The sequence below is a fragment of the Porites lutea genome, chromosome 4, assembly GCF_958299795.1.
Source record: "Porites lutea chromosome 4, jaPorLute2.1, whole genome shotgun sequence".
NCBI lineage: Eukaryota > Metazoa > Cnidaria > Anthozoa > Scleractinia > Poritidae > Porites > Porites lutea.
In genome coordinates this window covers 36,755,884-36,783,067 of record NC_133204.1, presented here as the reverse complement: position 1 = coordinate 36,783,067, position 27,184 = coordinate 36,755,884, and the positions used below count along the sequence as shown (strand labels likewise).

The 27,184-nt window shown below is 40.7% G+C and overlaps 2 protein-coding genes across 2 annotated transcripts; both read right to left on the bottom strand.

Annotated features, from left to right (window-relative positions):
* Positions 1 to 391: 391 nt before the first annotated feature.
* LOC140934608 (uncharacterized) lies at positions 392 to 17,488 on the bottom strand. Its single transcript, XM_073384207.1, has 18 exons — positions 16,124 to 17,488; positions 15,436 to 15,637; positions 14,320 to 14,463; positions 13,374 to 13,606; positions 12,804 to 12,953; positions 11,941 to 12,115; positions 10,380 to 10,561; positions 10,082 to 10,251; positions 9,968 to 10,004; positions 9,301 to 9,408; positions 8,259 to 8,325; positions 7,316 to 7,421; positions 7,090 to 7,176; positions 6,720 to 6,860; positions 5,828 to 5,876; positions 5,682 to 5,746; positions 4,621 to 4,708; positions 392 to 4,039 (listed from the first exon to the last, which is right to left on the bottom strand). Exons 1-18 carry the CDS (start codon positions 17,486 to 17,488, stop codon positions 1,358 to 1,360), a joined length of 6,051 nt encoding a protein of 2,016 aa, XP_073240308.1. The 3' UTR covers positions 392 to 1,357.
* A 231-nt stretch (positions 17,489 to 17,719) lies between these two features.
* LOC140934607 (probable helicase senataxin) lies at positions 17,720 to 26,843 on the bottom strand. The gene is made up of 12 exons (XM_073384205.1): positions 26,820 to 26,843; positions 25,866 to 25,952; positions 25,494 to 25,580; positions 23,138 to 23,338; positions 22,496 to 22,591; positions 22,030 to 22,215; positions 21,496 to 21,838; positions 20,697 to 21,074; positions 19,502 to 19,665; positions 19,018 to 19,137; positions 18,279 to 18,469; positions 17,720 to 17,954 (listed from the first exon to the last, which is right to left on the bottom strand). The coding sequence occupies exons 1-12, from the start codon at positions 26,841 to 26,843 to the stop codon at positions 17,735 to 17,737; spliced, it is 2,097 nt and encodes a 698-aa protein (XP_073240306.1). The 3' UTR covers positions 17,720 to 17,734.
* Between the last annotated feature and the right edge of the window lie 341 nt (positions 26,844 to 27,184).

Genomic DNA, 27,184 nt, shown 5'->3' with positions numbered 1-27,184 from the left:
TCTTGGCTATAAGCAAAACCTGTCAATTCCAATTATTTTGACAAATTTCCCTTCAAATTTCTGAAAAATTGCGCGGCTTCTTGGTAAGATAAAAATACCGTAAGCTTGGGATTTATACGCTTAAATTACCGAACAAATGTTAATTTCTTCGTTCCTGCACTGTTGGGAATTGTGTTTCTTTGTTGCAAGGTTTTTGAGATCGTAAAAGTGGGATAAAGTACCCTGCTAACAGAGCTTCCTTTCCGGCATGCTTTTTACCTTGAACGAGTCGTTCGCGTGACAGACATTCGCGTCGTTTGGCTTGTTTATGTTCGTACGTATTGCGTGCCTATTGCAACTTTGAAGCAAAACAAGCGATCTCGAAAACGCCCAAATAATACATTCTCTACGATTTTCTGTTTTGAAGTTTTATTAATTTCCCTCGTCATGTAAAGCTATCTTTCGTAGCGAAAGGAAACCCTAAACTCTTTGGATTCGAAAACATCATAAAGAGAGGACTCAGAAAAAATTCGCACGTTCGAGAATCTTTAATTTGCGTCCAAAGCCCTTGTGATTTCGAAAAGACTCAAGTTACCCTAGCCTGACCAAACAGATGCAAATTTTATAGCTCCGCTTAGAATGCATTCTAAATCGCATATGAGCGAATATGAACGAAGGTTCGTTTGAATGTAAATGTACAAAAATAAGTAAAAAAAATTATTTCCGGAGAACACTTAAAATAAACTACTCAGAATAAAAATAAAATAATAAACATTCTATTTACAGAGGACACAGCTGCAGGTCAAATGCAGATGACAATGACATTTGTTGCTGTTTCTCTTAAATATAGAGGGCGACTCTTGAAGCTTTCATCTTATCAGCTAAATTATTCCACTCGGATTGGCGGCTAAAATGAGTGTTTCAATGTAAACAGTATCTAGGAGGAAACCGTCGGTGGAAGCCCCTGTTAACTGATTACTGTGGAATTGAAATCGATGGAAATTTTTGCTTATTGAAATAGCACCATCAGTCATCTGGTCGGTAGCTGTTACGTTGCACTGGTTCATTGTCGTTCTTACTTCACACCCAAAAAAGAGTGTATGCCTTGACACTCCTTATTGAAAAGATTCGATCTTCTGGTATGGTATTTTTGTCAGTTAACATATCTCTTATCTCTTGTCTCCTTGTATACAGAAGGCTAATACGAATCCATCAAGATTCATTGTTTCCTATCTTTTTATGGTGGGCAACCCGTCATAACGAGATCATCTAATCATAGGACGTAGAGTTTTAGTGGAGGCCGCGCGGAACCCTTGATCGAGGTCTGAGACCACGAGGGTGTCCTTGATTCAAACTGACGAGGTTCTAGTGATATCCATTAGTTCCAACTCTTTCTGCCCCTAAAGCCTTCACACAGCTTTTTCTTATCAATTTTATTTGGTGAAGTAACATTGTCGTCTTTTCTTTTCTGTACAGTTGCCGTTTCGCTGGCCCTTTCTCTCAATATATTAACGCCAGCATCGTTTGAGTTGACACGAGACACTCTCCTACGGGGACCTACCGCTTGGATTATAGGAATAGGCGCAGGAGGAGGATGCCGCTGCCTAACAATGTTCGCCGCCTTTTGGGCACTTGGATCTAACTCATCATTTTTGGCACTGCGACCAGACGGATGTTCGGGGTCACAGAGTCTTGTGTTGGACAAAACTGGGACCGCGGTTGCAACAGATTGGCCTGAAATAACAGTAGAAAAAGACTTTGGAGGATGTTGGTATGTCCACTGCACTGTATCGGCCGTATTCTTACAATCTGATTTAATGGCTTCAGCTATGTAAGGAAGAGACCTTGGTGGATTAACTTGGGCAGTATTTGTAGCAGTCTCAGAAGATGACTTTTGTAAACCAGCCATCGCTATTCCTTCCCTATCTGAGCCTGAAAAGCTGCAAACGCCTGTAGCTTTGTTTGCGACCCTTTCAAGGGATGACCTCGAAAAACCAGAAGTTGTGATGTCTGCTTGCACAGTTTGCGTACGCGACCCTGATACACCAGCGGGCACAATGATTGCACCTTCTCTCTTAAATGGGCCCGCTGATGTCATACATGTACTGGCTCTAGCTTCAGTAGCTGACCTCGATGAGCCATTTAGGGCAGTGGTTTCGGAAGTTTCGGAAAGTGGGCTGCGTGAATGAGTCAGGGCGATCGTCTCACTAGTTTTAGAAGATGACGTCGGCGGTAATAATCTATCAGGGGAATTTGATGTAGTTGCTTTAGTTGTTGACCGTGCAGATTGAGCCCCTTCGAGCCGTTGGTGCTGTCCAAAATACCTAGGGGCATAATACCGAAGTTTTTCTATAACAGAAGCCAACGTATAGTCTTGTGTTCCCATTTCTGCACCCGCACTGTTTGAAGAAATGGTATTAGCAGAAAAGGCATCACACGCTGTAGGACTTCTTCCAATTTCTCTGGAACCCAACTGAATCGAATACCGGTTGCAATCTACTTCACTTTTTTGAAAGGAAGAGGCAGCCTTTAAAACTGAGACCGAAGCTGTAGAATGAGAACTAATGGAAGGTTCATCAAATATAGGTCTTTTGGTGCTTTCGTCTCGCTCCATTTGCTCTTCCTGGTGTTTGTATTCTTCACCACAGTCCCTTACGGCATTTCCAAATATTTGCCTTTTTGTAGTTGGTGATTGGGTCCTGCGATGTGGTCTACCGATTATTCCGTCGGAATGATATCTCTTAAATTTCCTTGCACCGTAGCTTTCCCCCTTTGACCTACTTTCCTTGCTTCTCTCATGATCATCGTCACTATATGCATTAGTAGCAGCACAAATTTCCTTGTTCTTCCGATGATCATATCCATGCCTCGAGTTACCTTCTATTTCATGGTGACGACCTGCGTGGCTGGAGCTTCCTTTTGCGCTGTAATCTCTATTTCGCAAGTTACTATCTTTCTCGTATATTTGTTTCTGTGTTAAACTATCGTCCCTTCGATCATAACTACGGTACCTTGAGGCCCCACCTTCTTTGCCTTTTCGACGATCTTTGTGAGGTGAAGGACTTCGTTTTTCATGACGTTCTTTGTGCCTAGAAAACCCGCCTCCACCTCTGCCTTCCTCCTCATAGTGATCCCGGCGGCTTGAACGACTTTCTTTCTCATTGTCTTTTCTGTGGTACGATCTGCCTTCATTGGCATCGTAATCCCTGTGCCAAGAGGATCGTCCCTTGCCGAATGCACGATCCCTGGAGCGTGAACGACGGGATCGATCTCTGGAACGCGAAGAACGAGAATGATCCTGATGGCGAGACTCACGTTCATTCCCATCGTGTTCTTTGCGAAGAGTTGAAGTTACTGCTTGATCTTCTGACATGTTAACTCCATACGGGGGACGACGCGTTTCGGGAGTGTTAGTGTCACTCAGCCGTCTTGTCGAAGCAACATTCTTACGCTCTAATCGATGGTCTCTGGAAGGCGAGTGTCTATCATTCTTTGCAGTGATGGAACGGCGTACGGGTTGTGTATCCTCAAAGGACGACACAACGGTTATCAACATTTGTTCTTGATTCCTTAAGGCTAGGCTTGCTGTTTGATCTTCTGACATGTTAATTCGATGCGAGGGACGACGTGTTTCAGGAACGTCAGTGTCATCCCACCGTAAACTCGAAGCTATTGTGTCCTCTCTGTCCTCTAATCGATGGTCTCTAACAGGAAAGCGTCTATCATTCCCAGGTGTTACAGTGATGGAACGTCCGGTCTGCTCACCCTCCGAAGACGCAATGGTTATCAGCAGGTGTCCTTCATTCTTTAAAGCTGGACTTGCTCTTTGATTTTCTGACATATCCTCTCGATGCAAGCGACGATTTGTATCAGTTATGTTACTGTTACTGCACTGCCTTCGCGGAGCGATTTCGTTATGTAATCGAGGGTCTTTCGCCGATGACCGTCTGTCATTCCTTAAAGAGATAACGCACTGTACATCCTCCGAAGAAGCAACCCGATAGCAACAACCTCTTTCATGCGCGTCCTCAATCAACGCTCTCCATTCCTCGGAAACACCCTGTGAACAACAACACAATCTGATAGTCATAATGAATTAAGAGGGGTCCTGACGTTGTTAACAAACAAAAACCGTGCATGAGGGCTCAGACATACGAAACTTTTCTACTTCCTTCCTATCGACAGAGATGAGCAAGGAGAGAAGTCTTTGACATCTCCAAGTATCCATGAGTCTTCCGCCCACTACATTAATGATTTAGCTGCAAAAATGTCGAAGATATTCCTAAGGTTTCACCCTTTCTATGTGAATGTTGCGAGAAAATTGCCCATTCTTTTTCAAAACTCTAAAAAAGATCTCCAGAAGAACTCCGAAAATATAACGTCAGGATATGTTTCTATTACAGACTAACATCGTTTAGAATTTACTTTTATGTATCTTTGCTTTTCACGATGAAAAGAAACTCGATGGTAGTTAGATTGAACTCGGGTCCTTCTCGGACAAATATTACTGCTACCGCCATGCATGTTGTGTCAAAAGATATTTTTATGGCCCCACATCATTTAAATTCAATCGTACCATGCTGTATTACTTAACGACAAACTGCAATTTAAGTCATTTCTCATCAAAAAATAAGCTATTACCTTAAGTGTTTCCATGTCTCCAAAAACGAACAAAGACTGTCGAGCCCTTGTGAGGGCGACATGCATTCGCCGTTTTTCAGCAACAAAGCTAATATTGAAAAAAAAAAAAAAAAAGAGAAGCCAATTAAGAACTCTTATTATATGGCTACAACAGTACGTGCGCTCTGATTGGCGGCTAAGCGGGCATTATTTTCTTGTAATGACCGAGCATTACCAGGTTGGTGTCCAAGGCATGTACAATATGACAGCAATACTGATCGTACTACGCAAAATTTAACTTTGCAAGACATCAACACGACACTGAAAGAACCCAAAACAGAGCGGGGTTGTAGCCGTAGACAGCAGTAACAGCTTTAAAGACCGTCTCGGCTACAACCCCCTCTGTTTTGGGTTCTTTCGGTGTCGTGTTGATGTCTTGCAAAGTTCATTTTCATGTAGTACGATCAGCATTGCAGAATTTGCTATTTTTGTCTTAATAGATCCTACGTTCTGCGGCATATTCGTTTGCGGTCCTTTGCAGTCCTTTGTGGTTAATGTTCGTACAATTGTCTTTAACTCTATAGTGGACATTTATGTTATGGTCAATTCACAGCTGCCAACAAGGGTTTTCGCTGACTAGTGCCACCTGAGTGTATCGCGGGCTCAAGTGTACAACTTATTGAGGTGATGTGTTTTCTTTAAGTTATCCACTGACCAGTTATCGGTTTTAGTTGATCACAGGCTCACGTTCAAAATTTCTTGTTGTCAACGAAACTGTACCTTGTAGTTTCTATCGCATCACCAGGTTAGTTTGGGTTCAGTGAACACGACTTATTAAAAAATGTAATGTACTTGTGGCAATTTCCCCCGTAGTTGTAGTCTACACCCACTGAACTAATGTGCGTGTGTTCCTTGAAAACTGGGATCCTTGAAAACTGGGAGTAAATATTTGACCTTCTTACATAAGAAACAACCTACTATGGGTTTTATATCTAGCCTGACCTGGTGAAATAAGCTTGTCCCGTAAAAGACAAGAGATAACTTAACCATCTGTTATTTAGTTTCAGAAACTGATCTCTTACCCGATAGAGCCATGATAATTCTTTGTACGAACACAGCTCAAAATAATGACATCTTTCTCTCTCCCCTAAGAAAACAACAACATCGGCTTGAATAACAGTACCTCAACTTCACAGAGAACTGAACCTTATTATACAAAACTAAATACCTGAAAAACATCCACTTTCTCCACTTCGATAACACTTGTAGCACCACCTCTGTAAGGAACAGAAAAACTATCTGATCAGCTCTACTACCGCGGTCAGTTAAAGGGCGTCTAAGTACGACACAATAGGAACATAAGAGAATAAGACGGAGATGACTTGGTAGAAGAAAGACTTGTAGCTTTAGTCGTAGCAGTAGCAGCAGCCGAAGCCGAAGTAGAAGCAGTTTAGCAGTAGAGTAGCAGTAGCAACGGCAGCGGCGACGGCGACGGCGTCGCTGGTGGTGGTGATAGAAGTACCGTCAATGATCTAATTGACGCCCCCTCTTAAATAAACGCCTCTTGTCTAATGAACGACTTCCTTACGCTTTTAAGTTTGTATTAGACGCCCCTCTCTAATATAAAACGCCCCCTGTCTAATAGACGCCCCAATGACAATTACTGCAAAGTACTAGGAAATAGAAAACAGGAGCAAAACAATTCAATTCAATGTCAAATTCAAAGAAAGAATAGGCTAACGATCAAAGCACAATGACTCTGAATGAGGACTTTGACATCGAAGTTGAAATTTAAAAGAGCAATATGCCGATCTCTGGACGGCCTAGACGTATCAATGGATGGGCTGGAATTTTTGCTATTTATAAACTGTCCTGATATTTTCTCCGAAAGCATATTGGTTTTGTAGAGCTTGCTACGGTTATCAGAATAAACGCCTCGCTCTTTTTTAAACGCCTCAAATCTATCAAACGCCCCCTCTTGGATCCGGCTAAAATTAAACGCCGCGGGCGTCTATTGTATTATTTACGGTAGCAGTAATAGTCTAGTTTACCATGAATCGTCCAAACTAACTGTGTAGAAAAGTTTTCATCTTGGTCTAAACAAGGTCCAGGAAACTAACCTCATTAAAAGACGTTTCTGGATTTCGCTTCTCTGATTACGGTAAGGAGTGATTACTCCGATAGACTCTGCGTCCAGGACCTTGACTAAGTGACCACACAAATCAGCAATCATGTCTGCCTCAACCGAATTCCACAATTCCCTTCAAAAACGAAAACATAAGTACTTCGTTTTTTCTTATTTTTAACTCATAATTAACGAACAAAAAATTGTAAAACCACAATGATTGACGTTTAAATGCCGATTTGGACGTCCGAAAAGGACATAGATACGGCTATAGAAACAGTCGTTGAGATAAACTCGATAGACTCAAAATGGGAATTTAAAGCAAATACTATTCTAAAGACAAAATATCAACTTTATAATCATACCCTTTCTCCAGGCCTGTTTCTTTTCCAACATGGACGTCAAAAAGGGCGTAGTGTTTGTCAAGTGGAAATGCCCTCGTCTCCGATGAGCTGTAATATTAACGTAAGGTTCTATAAAAATTCTATTTAACCAAATCGTTCCTAAATAAATTTTAACAACAAATACTAGAACAAGCTTTGAAAAGTTCGCGATCGAATACAAAAAGAGTGGTAAAGTATTTTTAGTTACCTGTGGCTTTTCAGGCGTGAGCTATAGAAGTGCACAGAGGGAAAGCGAGCAATTTCTGGATGCATGCGGTATTGCTCCTCTAGCATAATTACCGGATTCTCCAAGTCTAATGAAGAACAAATTTCAGTATTTTAAAAGCATGAACCAGCTGATGACGCCGGCATCGTCACTTATATGTTTCTATATTGGACAACAGAAACGTAACCACAGTTGACACTCTCTAAGACGGACTCCTTTCAGATCGGCCATAAAGAGATGTCCGTCTTTTAGAGAGTTAACCCTTTCACTGCCAGAGTGCTTGGTGGAGTTTTGTAAGATGACGCTAACTTTTGAGTCTGTGAATGAAATCCTCTGATGTGACCATTCAAATGAAAGCTCTCTGTCTGTACTGTCACATTCTGCTATTTGTTTTTCAAAATTTTACAAAACGAAATTTGCAAACTTGGTCAAAATTTACCTTTGGCTACATTTGGCAGTGAAAGGGTTACATAAAGGGAGTAAAGAAAAGAAGGGACCAACTCTAGGTGTCCGTTTTACCTAGGTGTTCGTCTAATAGAGGTGTCCGTTTATACATAGCTAAATAACAAGAACGTTTCTTACGGCTTCTCAACGAGCGTAATAAGAAATATGCAATAAACCGCAACTTGGCGTTTAACAAACAATCCGGGATTGATTTGGTTGTTTTTGTACTGTTAAAAAGCTAGGTAAATTCGGCGGAGTACCCAACAACAATAGGTAATTAAATTGTTTTACCGCTGAACTATGGGTGGCCAGTGGGGTGGTAGTAATGAGTGTCATGGATACTTGGTTACGTGCTTTGTAAGTCCCAACCTCGTTCCCAGGGTCCTCTCCCACTCGTCCCCTAAAGCGAGGGGAAAGGGCCCTGGGAAAGAGGTTGTGAAAGTCCTTGTCACAAGACACCTAGAATCTAGATTGAACTAACCTTGATCTCGAAAGTGTGCATCGAGTCGTTCAAACATGGAACGTCCAAATAGGTTTTCCTTCACTTTCTAAGATTATTCATAAAAAAGCAAATTATTAGAGGTAGAGCTGACTACGAAACGTAACTCAACGTGAATTGATTTCACGCTAACTTTGCACTTTTACGTAAAGCTAAGCCTCGGTCCACACGTATCCGGATATTTTTGAAAACAGAGATTATTTTCTCTGATTTAGCCTTCCGTTCACACGTAAACGGCGTTTTCTGGCACCAAAAATGCAGCTTTTCGAAAACGGTCCCCTGAGTGAGGTTTTATGAAAACGCTGGCTTACCATTTTCGTATGGACGGACGTAAATGGAGGCTTCGAATACTAGGATGTCATACATCATACAGCGCATGCCCTGTAAGGGGTGCTAGCGTATTTCCATTGTTTTAACCTTTTCGTGTGGAAGGGCGATACGCTATATGTGGTCGGGTCTTTTTTTTTCAACAACGAAGGAAAAACATCTCAGTGTTCCAAAATATCCAGATACTTGTAATCGAGGCCTAAAAGTCAACAAGTCAACAAGATACTCTGACTTTTACCGACCTCATACCTGTAGAACAAATATTAAAAAATTTTCGATCCTGTTTCAAGGTCCTAGAATATGGAATTCATTACCGAACGACATCAAAAATGCCCCGTCTTTTAGTATATTCAAGCGTGTGATCAAACCATTTTTAAGGGTCAGACAGAATGCAACCTAAATACCTTAACACCTATATTTTCCTCTCAACACACTTATATACTCAAATAAACGACTTTTTTCTTTATTTCTTAAAATACCGCCTAGTATTTAAATTGCCCGTGGGGCGAAATCTCTGTTCCTCATAAGCTCGGCTTCTCGGAGATTTCCTCGCCACAGTCACTCCTCCCAAGTAATGTACAAACTTTAAATTTAATGTTAATTAACCTATTTATTATCACTTTTATTCCAGTTGTAATTCATTGTGTGTGGCAAACTAATAAAATAAAAAAAATAAAATAAAAGTGCTTTCCCGTACCGTTGACAGTACTGTGGGCGGCAACTGTGTAGGATCTCCGACCAGCACTAGTTTAGATGCCATATATTGAAGAGGGATGAGCAAATCCAGTTCAGTAGTATGACACGCCTGACAATGAGATATTTACAACAAAGTCATTTTTAAGAAATTATTACCAGAACTTGCCTCGATTTCCGCCGCTCTCTCGGTCAACTCCGAAAAGAGACGCGTCTGTTCGAGGGAGGAGTACGTGTTCATATTTCCCGAACAGCGGCTGGTATTCGAGCCTACGCCAAAATCCTTTAGGTAAGGATACCCCGGAGATGTAAGGAAGGAACGCTTTATACTGGTGCGGTGTTCATTGTATCGATGCAATGCAGGAGCCGGTCATCGGCTCCTGACGGTTGTTTACGTACTCTAGTAATTTACAACCGCGGAGTGAGAGATTAGACACGTCATTTCTTTCACGCGTTTGCGAAAGGTTACCAAGGTTACAAATCCAATTTCGGATTTCGCGTTCCCTTCCAACCGCGAAATCGGCAAATCTAGGATCAAAAATCCGTTTTTGGATTCGCTGCAAGGAACACGCCCATAGCCAACGCGCACTGGTGGAATAATTGTTAAATATGTTTAAGCGCACAACTGCGAGAACAAGACACTACATTTACAATTGGTTCAGTGGTCTTACCTCGTCAACAATAACACAACTGAAAGGGCAGATACGCCTACAAAGCAAGAGAAAACAATATTAGTGAACACAAATAACAATGATTCCTTAACATAAGCAAGACACGAAACTAACCTTCTGTCCGACTGCAAGTCATTCTTCAAGCTTTCACTCCCTGCCCCACTGAGCGTGGTACATATGATGTCTGCAGAATCCAAAATTTCCCTTCTGATTCTTGTTTGCTTGGCGTTCTCCTCTCGCAATTTCTCTCTGAGTGCCTCCTTTTCAATTTGCAAATTCTTGTGCTAAGGGGCACAAATTTTTGCTCAATCAAAACTTTAGAGTGGTCATCAACTGAATAACCAAATGTGTCCAGTGGTGCTTAACCAAGTCTTAAAAGTTACATGTTAACCAACTAAGAAAAATAGAATACCTTGTTATGATAATAATCGTGGGAAGAATTCTTGGCAAGTCGTCCTGCTGTCGCCGAAACAAGTTCCTTGTCCAGCACCTGCTTTGTCAGGCAATCCAAACCAAACTTGAGGGCTGATGGCAGGATCTCGTGTTTACGGCCAACTCGTACCAGAAACAAATCGCCGCAATTGTTTGAGAGTGCTTATTAAGGGAAAAAAGATATAAAAATCATTACATATTAAGCATACCTCAAATCGCTTCCCTTGTCAAACGGATCTGAGGATAGACTTTATTAAACTGGGGTGACAAGCCCATGTTAAGACAGAGCAACGAAAATATCATTGAGCATTATGTGTCTTGAGGGAAAACCAACATCATTTCGGTTGAATTCCTTTGGACCGAAAGGGTCGTGAATGAGGACACTGCATGACATTCGGTCGCACACACTTACCCTTTGCATTGATGATGGATTGGACGACGTAAGCTGTCGCCTGTTTGCACCAACTTAAAGGCGTTAATCGGCGGGAGGCGCCAGCGACCAGTATCAACAATTTCCGCGTGCGTCGTAGACAAGTGCACAAGTAACTATATTGACAGATGTGGACGCAAGATTCCGAATTTTGCTCGAAACTTTATCCTCAGATGAATTTATGAAAGTGGATATGATCGTCGCAGTTAAATAGACAACCTAAGCGGTTTTATCAATTAAACGTTTGGCACTGCCAAGCTTCCGTTGAGAATTAAACGTGGCTCTGTTTACTAATGTTGTGAAGTGTTTTGTAGGTTGTTTTAGTTTACTTCATGTTTGTACTTGAAGTTTCACTCGTGCCTAGAGTCTTGTTATGATTAGGTTTCTAGATCACAGTTAATCCGTATTGGTAAAGATCGCCAAGAAGTAAACCAGATTCCTATTACCTCTTTACTAAACGAGGGAGTTGCTCGGACAACCCGATATATTTTGGTGGAGAACACGGGCAACGATCCTGGTAAATCTCGCAAGAACGCCAAATACATGGGGGTGTTCGAGCAACTCGCTCGTTTAGCAAAGAGGTACCAGGAAACTGGTTTAAATCTTGCCGTTCTTTATTCTTTACAGTAGTTCATATGTTTTTTTCTACAGCATCAACTCAACTACTGCAGCTAAACTACTAGCTGTGTCAAATATTGGCCAATTAAATTACTTAAGTGTTGGTACGTTCAGGCTTGCTGACCATGAGGGATACGAACGCACTTTTTAACGTATTTCCTGTAGATAACAAAAGTGGAATAAACAAACTTATAAGGTTAATAGTGTCAACTCCATGAAAACCAATGTAAGCTTAAATGCTAAACCAACGCGGTAGATAACAATCAAGGGTAGCTATAATCACAAAACGTGTCCACTTCAAGGACTGAGACTTATGTTGAAAACCTCCTTAAAACGTCAATGGAATTAAAAAACCTGTCGATACAAATACAGATTAACCTTGATCTAGAAACCTAATCATACCGAGAATCTAGGCACGAGTGAAACTTCAATAAACTGAAAACAACCTACAAAATACTTCACAACACTTTAAACTAACCTTACTTAAACTGACCTTGCCTGCAACCTCTTCTATTTTCATTGTTTAGATGAATTCTTGCCGCTTCGATATGGCCAATTAATGCATCTATGGCAACGTTAGACGGTGCACACAACAAAATTCGCACTTTGCTTGCTTGATGTCCGACAAACGGACCCGAGGCTGTAGGTTGGTGATTTTCCTGTGGTCGCTTGATTAATTTAAGAAAAATGATAGTTGTATTCAACTATTTACTTGGACAATTTTTTTCTGCTAGATAAAACTGAACATATTGCAATCACTAATGTGTCAAGTTCATCGGTAAATTGAAAGGCAAAAAGCATAGCCACCTTTTTACTAAAAGTAACAAGCTCTTGAATGCATCAAACACCTTCATTTGTCACGTTTAGTACCTTTTATCAACTTTCCACAGCCTTGATCTTTCGTTGGTGATCATATACTATGATATTTTTCTACCACAGGTAGCACACTCAAACACTTTCAGGGCCTCTTCACACTACCCCGGTCAACCAGACTCGAGTGTCAAGGTATCACCTCGTTGCTATTTCACTTATAACAGAAATTTTCAAGGTGTTCACAGGAGAAACCGGGCCAGCCGGTTGGCTAACCTAGTCAATCGATCAGGTTCATATAAAGAGGTAGCCTGATAAGAAAACAGACGACATTTGTAACTGCCCAAATCTGGTTAGTGCTTTTGATTGGTTTAAAATTTGCTTCATCCAATCAGAAGCACTACCCAGATCTGGGTAGTGATACGTCATCATTATGTAATTTTTTTCTGCCGTCGTTCCTCTCACGTCATTCCGCCAGGAAACCAGTGGTGGCGTCGCCATATGTCAGCTGTTTTCTCAGACTAATGAAGAGGATCTAGGACTTACATTTAAGATCTCCTTGATAATGCCAACAATGGTGTGTGATTTGCCAGTCCCTGGAGGACCCTGTAACATGCAAATCCGTGGAATCGGGAATGCCATGTGCGCAGCATTTGATGCAATGGAGATGGCCTTTGCCTGGAATTCATTGTACTCCTAAAAATGAAATCACGGGCAACATAAAGATTATTTTGGCTGCAATATCGTATATATCCATCTTAGAGAAAACTTTATACGTAATTTCATAAAAAAAATGTTTTGTCACATGCAAAGTCTTTTGTAGTCACCCTTCAGCTAACGGCTATGGCATTAACAGCGTTGAGCTGGACTACAGAAGCCTGGTCTCATCCTTGGGGCTTGACTACTATACCCTGGAGCTGTGATAACAGAGTTTGCGACCTGAACAAAATTATTTGGTGTAACAATGATAGGAATAAAACCTCATCAGCGGTAGTTTAGGACAGAACTATTTTAAAATTTTGTCTTCCACTATTACGATATGAAATTCGAAATCAGTTGCTTTTCAAACGAAAACTCAAATTTACAAATACAGCAGTAACGTAATGCTTATAGTACCTCGGATTCGGGCGCCGGGTATTGATGATGACTCGTACAAAAATATTCTGCTTTGCGCGGTTTCAGGATGTCACGAGCTAAGGGGCTCTTGCTAAGATACATCATACCACGCCACGATCGTAGTGCTGTCAATAACGACGCCACAAATTTCACCTCCAGGTAGCTTCCTCGCTTTGGTCGAAATGTTGAAGCAGTTCTGATGTTCAAGGTGAGCCTGAACTTACCACAAACATCTGAAGCTGACGAATGAAACAGATAATTAAATGAAAGAAGATCATACCAGGTATAGACACAACTATTGCAGTTGCGACTGCGGAAAAAGTGAAAAAGTGCAGGATTGTGCGGGAGTCGGACCCTTGACCAGTGTGATACCAGTGCAGCGCTCTGCAAATTGAGCTAACAAAGGGAGCAGGTCATTGAGTTGGTTCGTTATAAACCCATGAAAGGATGACTGAGGAAATAATGAATATCTTGCATCTATAACTAACCCGCAGTTCCTAAGAAAGAATGTTAATAATATATTCATTGTTTCATCGAAACAGATAATGTCCAAAAAAACTATATGAAGAAAACACTTCTGGCGTTTCCATAGAGACATACGAGAAACGTGGTTCTTGATTGCCATTTAACAGATAGGCAGTAGTTTCCTGGACATCAGTAAACTATTTAACTTTGGGTAGACTGTTCACAGTCAACACCTTTCCGTAAAGTAAACTTTGGTAAAAAGACATTGTTGTGCCTCAACAGTATGCGTCCTTGAAAGATTTGATAATCTTTCAAGTCCACCAATAGACCCACTCCTTATTGTAATCCAGGAAGCACACGCAATTTTACGAGGTGGACGCTTGGGTGGAAAGTTTCGTTCAGAACACCATATTTTATCAGCCCAAGCCTTCGTTCTCTGACGTGCAGAAAAGGTCTCTCAATGCACTTATGTACTGCTTACCAGCTTTTTTGACGTCAACTGTCTCCACAATACCAAAGACTCCAGGACTTAAACGGGGCTCACCTAAAACAACAGCAAAGTGCTCTGGTCCAGCAAAAAAATAAAAAAGCTCGGTCGTCGTTAGTAAACCGTTACTGTGTGGTGCTGAAGGAAAAATATCCCAGAGCAAGGCTCCTAAAACAATGGCTACCTCAAGTAGCATTCCAAGCTCACTTTTTATACGCTAGCCCTTCGCTAACGTTAACCCCACGAATCAAGATGTTTAGGGATGTGTGATCTATACCGTACATCACATGCCCCATTGCCAGCTGTTATTACTTGTGGAATAATAAAGGAAATTAAAATATCGAGCGCTTCTCTGGAGTTGTCTTTTAATTTCTTTCAAGTCTGAGGAAACATCCCTTTGTTAACTCTTTCAATCTTTAAAATGCATTAAAAGCTTGCTTTGTAAAATGTCACGAAATTTGCAATTTGACTTCTGCCTTTTCCCTTCTGCCTAGCGTTAGAGAGACCCATAGTATACCGATCCGGCAAAGCAGTTAAGGCTATCGGCTTACAGCTGCCCGGTCTGGGGCATGAGCACTACTGTAGTTAGGTCTTCGCCGCGGTCAGGCGGCAGAAATTTGGGAAAGCTAAGCAAAGTGCTTCAAAACCAAGGTTGTTACTGAATTTTACTGTTCAAATTTTAATATTTTGCCAATACCCGCTGATTTACTTTTTGTAAGTTTTTGAAGTTGTGCTTCAAACGTTTTTCTCGATACTGTCGACAGTATGTCACTCGGGCGCGAAGAATTATAACGAAAAGGTGCTCATTAATTTGGGGAAAATGCAAAAATAACGACAAACTAATTATTTTACACATCCTTGTTGTTCATGTTTCCACTTAATGATAAATGAAATCCCACTAAATAATTAAAAACAAGAATCTCCTCGGACGTTTGACCGCGATGGAGGTTACCTGCGTCAGGGTAATTTTATTTTCGCACTAACGGAGCTGGAGTGATGGAGGACAACACCGAGGCATTGCTCACGTTTCAACATAACACGCGTAAGCTAAAAATAAATCATAAGTATTGCTTTAAATCGAGAACAAGCGTAAGAATGAAAATTTTCAACCCCTACATCCTTTACCTGTTGGTTCGCTTTCGATTAGTTTCACAACCACCAAATCTCTCTGTATCGGGAACAACGCTTTTCTTTCTTGCTGGTCGGTTATGAAACCACTGCATGGAATAATGCTGTTAGACGTGCTTCCGTCTAAAACCTCCATGACCACTCGCTTCTTATCCACCTTTTTGTCTCTCCAACGGTTAGAAATCTAAACAAAAGACAATGCAGCCTTACAGCGTAAGTCTCGGATTCCCTACTTACAGTCAAGTAAGCTACTATTATTCGTTACCACTAAAGAGGACGTCAGATGTCTTGAACTCGTTTAAGCTGGCAAGCCTAGAAGCGTTGTTTGTATCTGCGTCAGGTTTTGTTAATTGGTGCTCATCATTTATAAAGCGACAATTTCAGCTTACCAGCTTTTGGAAAATGGACTGTAAACTTCACATAAGTTCAACGCACTAACTTTATGCGTGGGTTGATTGGTATACTATACTCAACACGCTAATCAGGAAGCATGTCCTGCCTAAAAAGTCTCTTTCATGAAGTGATGTTTAGATGCAAAATGTCCAATAGCTTACTGTTGTCAACCGACAACTGAATATGGCAATTTTATGAAAAGGCAGGTAGTACTAGTGACAGCTATGTTTCCCTACAAAACGATAACTTCAACTCAACAGTGTGAAAGCAAACCTACCTTCTCCCAAATTTCTAAGAAAAACAAAGGTTTGAAAGTGTCATAATACTGATCAATGGAATCAAAACACGTTTTGACTGGCCCAGAAACAGAGGGCAGTTCTCGGGGTGGGCCGTGAGCTCTTCCATTTCGTTCTGGGTAAACAAGATCCGCAACATTCAATCGAAGAATCGTGCGGAAAAACTCTTCTTCTCTAAGGCCTTTTCGTGGCGTTGTGATAGCTGCTGCAGGTGCCTGCCGAGCGGAAATGAAAGTGTCTTTAATTGGATTTTTGTCATCGGCAAATGATGCATGTTTCACGTGTTTTCCAGACAGATGAGTTTCACCGGGAGCTTCTTCATGGAACTGATTAACACATAATCTGCTTACAGATTCAGCTTGAACGTCCGTATCGCGAGGAATGGCGTTGATCTCTTCCTCGATGTCGCTTTGAGTGCTGTATATGTCTTCAAGATCTTCTTCTAAGCTTGAAAGAGCATCGCCGTGTAGATTCAGAATCAAATTGCTGTATCCTTTGTAATTGTCGTCTTTGAATGACGGATCCCTTCCAATCTGCTCGTCTCCTTGTACCATCTGACACGCACTTGCGGTGGCGTCAACATTGATCGGCAAATCCTGCGGTAAATCAACAAATCCTGTTGCACCGACCTCACGACCTGACTGCCCACTATTGACATCATCGCCCACTTTAGCTGCGATATCTTTTATTTCAGGATATAAAACAGTGTCGAATTCATTTTCCGCCGTTTCCACCTTTGCTTTATGAAAAAAAGCGTCAAAAGGCAAAGCCGAATTTGCCACTGCGCTTTTCAGGGTAGAGGTGAAAGGCTTCTCATCTGAGCCATACATCCCATTCGAGAACTCTTCTCTGATGGAAACATAATCAAGAGTTGGCCCATCATGATTTCCAGAGCTTACATTTAATTCACACTCTATTGAAGGGGAGTCGGGTTTATCCATCCTTTCAAGTAAACTTTCCTCATCAAATTCATCAGCGTTTTTATTACTTGAATTTGCCACTGTGCTTTTCAGGGTAGAGGTGAAAGGCTTCTCATCTGAGCCATACATCCCATTCGAGAACTCTTCTTTGATGGAAACATAATCAAGAGTTGGCCCATCATGATTTCCAGAGCGTACATTTAATTCACACTCTATTGAAGGGGAGTCGGGTTTACCCATCATTTCAAGTAAACTTTCCTCATCAAATTCATCAGCGTTTTTATTACTTGAGCACGCATCTCCAATATCGGTTTGTCGTTCTTGTAAGACTGACTTTTGCCGTTCAGGCATTTTGCTGTTCTCTTCATTCGACAAATCTACGATTACTGGTTGTTCTGAAGTAGTCCCTGGTGGTGAGAACAACATATGTAATCGTTTTATATGAACTCTTTTACATTTAATCAAAACTTGGGCAAATTTAGGCTGGAATCACATGCCAACCTTTCTCACGTATGTAACCTAATGCTAGTGAGCAAAATGTATTCCTGTTCATTACGTTCACCATATGTGAAATTTGACAGTTAACTTAGGCCTTAAGTGCAATTGCAAATCATGTGTCTGGAAAGTTAACAACTGAAACCTTGGCTTATTTTACTACAAATAGAAGGTACATTACGATACTGGCTTAGTTGCCATTCTATCAGATTCCAAAAGCAGCTTACCGCTTTCCAGCTTAAACATCCTTTTGGGTTTATTTTCCCAGTCTTCGTCTATGCATTCATCTGTACTTTCATCGTCACCTTCAGCAACCATTGCTTTGCTAATTCTGGGAATGTTTACCAAGTTGCCCTCTTCCGTAGCGCTTTCTTTCATTTGCAAAGCCTTTTTTGACCTAACAGAGAATACAAAACCTACCTATTCATTTCAGTCAAACGTTCACCTGCCACTAAATTTTATTTCCTAAAGTTAGACTTCGAACTGGGCTATCAACAAAAGGCTGAGAGCGGCGAGGGGCGCGGTGAGAGGCTATCATCAAAAACCCTGAACCACACCTCAGCCTAACACATTCCTTGAAACTAGGCCACTACTATCAGGTAAATACCATGCGATATGCGTCCTTCGTGCTACTGGGAAGAGGTAGTTGATCAACCTTTTAATATTGTTTGTACTAACCGGTAATGCGCAAATGAAGCTAAATGACAAGTATTCGTTTTACCGTTTAATTGGAACTGAGTGCTCTTTTTCACTGCTGTCATCTTCAGAACTTGATACTCGACTACGCTTTCTCGAGGATTGAAGAGCAAGATCGGTGTTTTCTTGTTGGAATTCACTGTCCAGACCGTTTGTTTGGTAAAATTTCATTTCCTTCAGAGGCGCAGTAACCTCTGGAGTCTGTAGTTGCTGATTCTACCAAGAAAATGACAATCATAAAAGCGGAAAGAACATACACGGTCATAAAATTTGGAAAAAAAAAAACAGAAAGACTGTTTGGCAAATTGAAAATGATATTTAAACTATTTAATGTGTCGTAAAGCTTTGTTGTTTTGGAAAGGGATAAATGGTACAAGTTTTCCTTTGTCATGATTTCTTTGGTAAATCACAAGGCCTTTGGGGGGACCTATGAGGGGATAACAACCTTTTACTGTAAAGAATTGGCTATTGCTTTAGAGTCAGAAAACAACAGCCACAACTGTAAACTACACCTGTAAAAATTTTGATCAAATTCACCCCGGGAAACTTAGTCATAGTGAGCTTTACAATTGTACAATAATGAAATCACGTTGTTTCTAGCTAACGCTGAGCTACCATACGTCACTTGGATGAAAAAATGAGGGAAAAATACAAGGTTATCCAATTTCCGTTTTCTCTGGAAATCGGTTTTTGCTACTACTAGTCAGAGAGCCTAGAGGCCCCACAGAGCAACATGAGGAGGCCAAAGGTAAAATAATAACTACCTGAAAAGTCTGAACCAGAAGTGAGATGATTTGCTGTTTATTTTCTGGAGACAGATTTGCTGGTCCAGGGAAATCGACTTTTAAAATCTGCTGAAGCAGTCTTTGGGTCAGATCCACAAGCTAGAAAAAGACGAGTTCAATGACGTCACTTTTTAAAGTTCTCATTTACTGAGGAATTGTTTAGAGTAGGTTTGATTCGCATAATAAAATTATAATGTACCAAAGTCGAAGTTAATATTGAAAACATTTACAAACTAGTCAGGATGCTAATAGATTCAAATCTCTGATAATGTTAAGACATGTCTACAGGGAAGGAAGAGGGACTCTCCTAGATGGGTCAGTAGAATCTTGCTTTAAAGAAGAAGAGACTTTACGACAGCGTATCTTGATGCAAGCCATTTAACATTTTGGCACGAATTTACATGGCAAAAAGAGGTTGCAATATCTTTACGGTGTTAAAAAAGTTAGGAACAATTCGTTTTACCCTGTTATCTAATGATCCACAAACTGCTATATCCACCAGATCACTGGCCCAGATACGAACGGTAGGGAGCAGGAGTGAAGATCGCTTGGTCAGCAAGTGATCAATAATGTTCAATAAGGAAGATAAAACCCTTTGTTTGAATGTGTTTTGAAGAGAACAGGTAGCTGAAATGAAATGGACTAGACTTTACTTTTCAGGACAAATACTGTGTCAATATATTACGTAAATCATGTTAGAATACAAGCTTTTAAAATAAATCCATCTCTTTTGTCGACCAAGCTTCCCACAAGGATCTTTTGTGGTAAAGACGGCATACTAGAGTTAGTAGAGACCATTGGTTGTCTAGCTATTTTTCTCTTTCAGGTTTCCGATGACATCGGCAATTGTCACTATTATACTAAAGAGGACTTCATACTAGATGGACGTTACAAGATCAAACTCTTGCGCATGCCCACGTTCACCCACGACGGATCCAGCGTTCCAGTTAATTCTTTCAAGCGGGGGATCATGTAGACCATCTGAGGGGTCACCAAGACCACGTGCTAATTTTTTTCGTTATATTTAACTTAAGACTTATATGTCATCTGTCGGGTAAGGAAGCCTTCTTTGTCGGGTCATTGACCCGAGACCCGTCTTTTATCTGGAAGACTTCGGACCATGCGTCCATAGCACAAAAAACGGCCAACACATTGTTATTTGACTCTTGTGCAAATGGGCATCTCTGGGCAATATTTGGAGGTTTTTTTCGCCTTTGTTTCCCACTTAATATCTCACTACCACAAGAAAAATGTCGCACATCTAGGCATGCAATTGTCCCATCCAGAATTTGTTATAAAAGGCAAATTAAAGTCGGAACAAGTAAGACAGGAATTTAAGACTTTGCAGGAGAGAGATAAACGCGACAAGGGCGCTTAGAAAATGTTACGTACTACATTTAAAATGAGAGGGTGATGTATTGGGGATTCGATCTCTCCGCTCATTCTCTTTTGGTTTCCTTTCGCCAAATTCTTTGGAAAGACCCGTATAACTTTCATAAAGGGGTGATGACCTGTGCACTACGACTCCATGTTAGCACGCTTCTCATGAAATTGCAAGGAGGATGGTCTAGTCCAAATGGTGTTTAAAGTAAAATCCATGCGACATAACGTAAAGAAATTATTATAGGGCTACAGCAACAATCGAAGATGCCTCTAACCTGCCATATTATGAAGATATCTGATAACCTCAGATATGTTATCTCCACCAGTATCAAAGTCAAGAAGGGACTGAACAAAAGGATATAGCCACGCTAACGCTGTGTTACGAAAACGGCCATTGGAAAGGTGGGAAGAAGACACCCCCTCAGTTCTCATGAAATCTCTGCTCGATATCTCTTGTACGTCGTCTTGTCGGCAGAGTAGTTCATTCTCATCCTGCCATAGTTGGATATACTTGGTGAAGACGCAATGTGTTGTTATGAAGTTAAACAGGACATCGGGTTTGAAATCAAGAGATGATAATTGCCAAATTCCGTTTTCTAGCCTTTCAAGCAAAACCACGAAACACTGCAACATTGGCCAGAAAGCACCCTCCTCTACAAATAAAGAAGATGCTATTTTCAATAATTCGATTACATTACTATAAATACATATCTCGCAAACCCTTGCACTTCTTACAAACAGGCATAACCGGCGACCTAAGCAAAGTCGTCAGTGAGACGCACTGACAAATGTCCTTTTACCTCGATTTTTGCACTTATTTTGAAACTTCTGGTCCAGTTGCTTCAATATTCTCTTTAAAATACTTTTGCCGTCGAAATCATCGCCAAAACAATTTCCTGATCGCCAATACGGCTCCAAAAAACAGTCAAATCAACGGACCAAGTTTGTTGGTGCTTGATGACGTCATTGCGGACACCAATATATAAATGATATGTAGGGCCTTCCGAGTTGGTGAATGATGATAATAGCCTAATAAAGCAATGAACGTAAACAAATCGAAGTAGATAAGATTACCTCTTATTTCAGTTCCCATTAACGACAACACTGTTCCCAGGAACGTTGCATGCTCAGTAGAATCAGTGAAGCGTGTCCTCACCGTTGAGACATCCATCTGCCGCAGCAAGACAAATAAACCCAGCCAATACTCTCTTCTGGTAAGCGATATGAATAGATGAGGAGGTAAAAAATCGAAAGGTAATTCAGCATCTGTGTTCTCTGGTGATAATTCATCTATGTTTTCAAACAAGTTGAACTGAACAACATTTATCATCCACCCAATAACGTTAGCCAGGAGATCATAATCATCCGGACTGATAAGACCCAAGTCTCTCACACATCTAACTGCCCAAGCACGAACCTGGAAATAAATGTAAAATATTGATCATGAGATGACCATTGAAGTTTTGGATAGGAGGTAATTGGGGAATTAGGGACGTATGTGACTCAAAGTAAGTGTAGATGGTTTTAGCTTTGTCTGAGACACTTCTTGTTAACATTATTTTATTGAACAATGTAAAAGAAAACTAAGATCGCTTGATTTGCTCCAACCTTTATATCAGGGTGAACCAGCAGTAGATATGCACCCGGTAGCTTTTCTTCCGGCCTCAGTGGAGAACCGCACTGGTTAAGAGTGATAATTCCCTTGATAAACAGGTCAGCCAGACATGCACGATGTAGAAGATATGGGTAGCGCAACAGCTCCATGAGGTGAACTTGCAACCTCTTGACAGCATCCTTTGCAAAAAAATATTATAAAGTTACGCCAAGAGAAGGCCTGATAATAGGAAAACAGCAAACCACGAAGCGTAGGAATACTATGTACCAGAAAAAAAATTGTCGTCTATAGCACCTTCAGGCACTGCTTTCTCAGTTTGACGTCAGCAAAACTAACGCGCTATCACCGATCGATGTTGTTCTGTTCCAATCTGTTAGTCTCTTAGCAAAGGGGGCTTTTATTTCTAGTTACGAGTGCTATTAAACAAGATGGTAATAGGTTAAAAACAAACAAACAAACCTGTAATGACGGATCAAACAACTTTTTATCGACCGCATTTGCTAAGGCTTGTGTTATTGCTTGAGTGAGCCGGTCGATATCCAACTTCTGGAAGTTCTAAAGCGAAATATTAAGTTGAGTACGGCAACACAATACGTAGCTTTTGTGATCGCGCCATTGCTGCTACTGCGCACTGTATACAACTAAAAGAGTCTTTCATCATGAATTCACAGGGGCATGCAAGTTAAACTTACGTCAAACAACAACAATAACAAAAATAGACAGCAACATTCCAGATTAATCTTCTGCGGGTAACCAGGCAATAATCCAGTTTAGTAAATGGCTGAATCCGCGAGCGCGCAAGATGAAGCGAATGCCGCGTTCTGAATTGCCAACGGAGTCGGTAAGATTGCCCCGCTCGGGATTTCCCGCGCTGTTCCCGCAAGGAAAATTTCTCTCCCGAATCCTTTATGTGGTTGGCTTATCATGTGCGCTACAACATTGTGTGAGCATAATCAATGCAAAACGCGCAATTTAAGTCAATAACTCAGTCTGCCGGTTTTTCCCAAAAGTAAGGGTCCAAGCCATTTACCAATCACAATAAGGGATTTTTAACTCCAGACAATTGATGTAGCGTAATTCAGTAGACAAAATACTACTTACTTTTTTGAGTTCTGACTTCTGCTCTATTAATTCCTCCGCGAGCCTGTGATATTCTTGAACACAGTTAAAACAATAGCAAAGATCCAGCAACACTTCATGCCATTCACAAAGAGGTTTATTTACATAGTCTGGTAGCAATTTTCTCATGAAACGAGACCGTGAACACCATTTGCAGTCCTGGCTCATTTCCGGCGAACTTTCCTTAAACAATGAATAACCAACAACAATAAAATGAAAGCAAAGCGTTTCCCTGAAATGTTACCACTTAGGATTATCATGTTTGAATCTTCGCGCAAAACCGACATGTGATGAATAATGACAGACTAGAAAGTCGCGAAAATTTCATAAAATAAGAGGAAGGTAAATGCTTTGTTTCTAGTGAAATACACTTAGCTGATGTACTTAGTATACAGCCGCTTCGCTCAAATAATCCGAAACAAATAAATACAAATGCAACACACAAAAACCCAACTAGCAGGAGTCACAAGCATGACCGAGAATTTGAATTCTAAAAGACCGAGAAACAAATTCAGCTAAAGGTTATAGCAAAAATCAATCCTAGACCGCTAAATTTGCTACTCCGACGGGTCTTCTTGAAATAAGGTCCAGCCCTGATTAACAATTAGTGGACGAGGTTGAGCAAAATATCGTGATTTGATATTTTGTGATGATCGAGTTCAATAATTATTTTATCATGCGATCACCGAGTTTGTTTTTAATGAATATCTTCGGGAAGCGAAGTGATCTGCCATTTCCACGCAAGAGTGATCGCAAGAAGGCGTGGTTTACGTATGAGCAGAATATTATTTCCAGCCAAACACAGTTGGACGACATTGCAAATGAGCCGACCATTATTTGTGGGCAGTTATTTGCAGGTCACGTGGTGGGCTCTCAGCCAATGAAAAGAAAAAAAAAATTTGCCACGAACGATAATCATTATTAGGGGTGGCGAATCATCATCACTGTCCTTCGCACCAACTGGCGCATAGCGGGACAGACACAAGATCTTCCCAATGGTCTATAGTTCTTGTTTCCATGACAGTGACTTTTTAAAGGCCCATTGCTAACCTTGACGCATTGCGCGACGCTAACACAAATCCAGCGAATTTCAGGTTACACGAAATTACTGATAGTTGTAAAAGGCTTTTCCAAAGATTTGGTATCCGTCCGAACGGCTAAGGCTGTCCGTTCGAAAAAGAAATGTCATCCTTTCGAATGTCTCAGGCTATACGTTCGAGAAAAATTGTCATCCTTTCGAACGCCTCGGGCTGTTCGTTCGAAAAAATCGTCATCCGTTCGAACGGCTCGGGCTATCCGTTCAAAACAATTGTCAGCCGCGCTACTGTTCCAAAGCACTTCTTTCACCCGAGCCGTTTGCGACGAACCTGTAAAAAAATGTGAGCTTATTATATATAATTCTTCTAAGCGTTGTTTGCCTTCACCTCATGAATTTTCACGGTACATTTTCTCCTGAGTAGCCTTCTTTGCTTTCATAACATTGGATTATCGTTACAAGTTTTATTCAAGACTAAGGTATAATATTCAACAAGTTTCCCGAACAAGTTAAGCTTATGTTTTGACCTTTTGGTATGTAAGTATCAAACGCTTTTGGTAGCCGTGAGAATACATTCAATAAACTTTGCCTGTTCAAAATGCCATCATCTAGCACAGATCTGATTGAAAAATAAAAACGGTTCCTTGCACATTCACGGTGGCTTACATGTTATAAACTTGAATGATCGTGTATATTTTGTCACATTATCTCGGCATCTCACGGAGTTGTACACGTTCCTTTCAGGTAAACCTGAAAGAAACTCATCCACTTCCATGAGAAATAATACATATTTACTGACTTTGCGGGCGAATTATGGAACCATTTGTCAGATGAGGAAAGACATAACGCCGACGCGACCACAGCTGACTAGCACTGACTATTTTGTCTTTTGGCAAGAAAGCCTGGCAAAAGTGTTGACCAACCAGAGCGCGCCATTCTCAATAGCGCGATCTCAAAACAAAAACTAACGACCGCGTTGCATCAAGGTTGACAATGGGCCTTTAAAAGTTAGGTAGTCAGGCCCACACCCAACCCCAAAATGGAGTAACAGTTTTGTATTGCAGCTCTTCAGTTAACGTATTTTGTATTGCAGTTCTTCCGTCAGTTCTTCTGCTAAAAACATCAATACAAAAAGTACTGTCGATCAGCTTTATGTGACACCTCCCGTAAATCGGCTCCTGGTCCACGTTACATGATACATAACTAAGTAGTAGAATTGAAACTATCACAATGCAAATTCAGATTCATATTAGCACTACCCTGAGCACTACTTGGTAATGAAATTCATATCAGGCTACTTACTACATCATTGTCCCGGTCTTCCTTGCTAGCAATGTGTTGAAGCGTGGTATCTGATCCTGTTTCTGAAGCAGTGTCAACTCCTTTGTCCTTTACATACAAAATACAAATACACTGAAGAAAAATAGCGACATAAATACCTTGCAATGGAATCAGACTAGGAGAACAGAGGATTCTCTGGGCTCAAATAGTCGCTTTATCGACCTTCAGAGGACCATATGATAGCGTCAACAGAAGCGTATGTAAAAAAGTAACATGTACAAATCAACGCAGACAAATACGTCATACACCTAGACCAAGAAATTCAGAAAAGTTTATTTCAGCACTTTTAGTTTTTAGGTTGCGTTTCACGAAAGTTTAAATGAGGTTACATACCACATCATCGTCCAGGTTTTTCTCGCTAGTGATGTGCTTGAGTATTGTGTCTGATCCTGTTTCGGAAGAAGTTTCATCTTCCTCGTCCTTACATACAAATAAATTGAAAAATAGCAGTGGCATAAATAACCTGTATTTGTAATACAATCAGGCAAGATGAAAAGTGGATTTTCTAGCCTCGAATGGTTTATTTGTTGGCCTTCACACCCCAGTTGTTCTCTATCCAGTGGATAACGAAACTGGTTTTCCAAATACCTATCTATTGGATAGCGGCGCTATCCTCCTTTTGAATAACTCGGCCCTGGGGTACATATACAAGCGTAAAAAAAGTCGCATGTCTAAATGAACCGAAAATAAGTGTTGATATTTGAAGAATCTGAGACTGTTCTTCTTCTCAACTGCCGGCGAAAACATTTGCTAGAGTACGAGACTTTCAGGACTGTCTTAGGACCGTCATGTGTTTCGGTTACTTGCGCGTGCGTGCTTAATTGCACAGGGATACGATTATGATCTTCTGAACATGCGATCAAATTGAAGATAATGCCCTTAACCAGAAAGTAAAGTAGGCCTGTATAGTATGTCACACACACGTTATAAAACAACTCATTATAACATTTCTTAAGTATTCCATATTAGCTAAAACGATAGTCTTTTTTTGGTCAACAGAAAAGGAAATAACCTTATTAGCAAATAGCTTTTGTGCCAAGTTAATCACTTTAAAACCGTAACAATAACATTGATGACGATGATGACGACGACGACGATGATGCCGATGCTGCTGCTGCTGATGATGATGATAATGACGATGACGATGATGAAAAGAAGAACAAGAATTCAACCGAATAACATTGTTTTCCAAAAGACCACCTGGACCTAACCAGACAATGACAGGATTTTTCTTTTTCAAGGTCACGAGTTATAAATTTTACCCATCGTTTTCACATCCATTCCTACCTGAGAAGCCCGCCTGATATACATCTAGTGAAAACCTCAAAAAGTCACTCACCTTCTCACTTTCTAGTTCCTCCCTTAAATTTATGCTGGCATCTGGAAGTATCGATTCTGATCCTGTTTCTGAGCCAGCCTCACTTGCCTCGTCCTTAATAGAACAATTCATTATACATTATACTACTACATGAGAAATTTCTGTAATTTGATTGGCTTAGAGCAGTGGTATTTCAGCTTAATTTGAAATACCTACATGTGAAAATTACAAACCTTTTGCGGGTAGTAGTATAAACAAATAATAGCAGGATTTGTACGTGCAATTTGGCATAAATACCACTCGAGATATTTCAAAATTGTTTCAAATTTCACGA

What these genes read in the sequence shown, in the direction of transcription:
- LOC140934608 (XM_073384207.1), bottom strand. Translation starts at nt 17,488, where the DNA reads ATGTTGTTCTCACCACCAGGGACTACTTCAGAACAACCAGTAATCGTA. An exon ending in AGTTGACGTCAAAAAAGCTG is followed by an intron (nt 13,607 to 14,319) that starts GTAAGCAGTACA and finishes CGTCAGCTTCAG; the next exon opens with ATGTTTGTGGTAAGTTCAGG. An exon ending in ACCCGGCGCCCGAATCCGAG is followed by an intron (nt 12,954 to 13,373) that starts GTACTATAAGCA and finishes TTTCATTTTTAG; the next exon opens with GAGTACAATGAATTCCAGGC.
- LOC140934607 (XM_073384205.1), bottom strand. Translation starts at nt 26,843, where the DNA reads ATGTATATCAGGCGGGCTTCTCAG. An exon ending in AAAACCTGGACGATGATGTG is followed by an intron (nt 25,581 to 25,865) that starts GTATGTAACCTC and finishes TTGTATGTAAAG; the next exon opens with GACAAAGGAGTTGACACTGC. An exon ending in TGTTTGATCCGTCATTACAG is followed by an intron (nt 22,216 to 22,495) that starts GTTTGTTTGTTT and finishes TTTTTTGCAAAG; the next exon opens with GATGCTGTCAAGAGGTTGCA.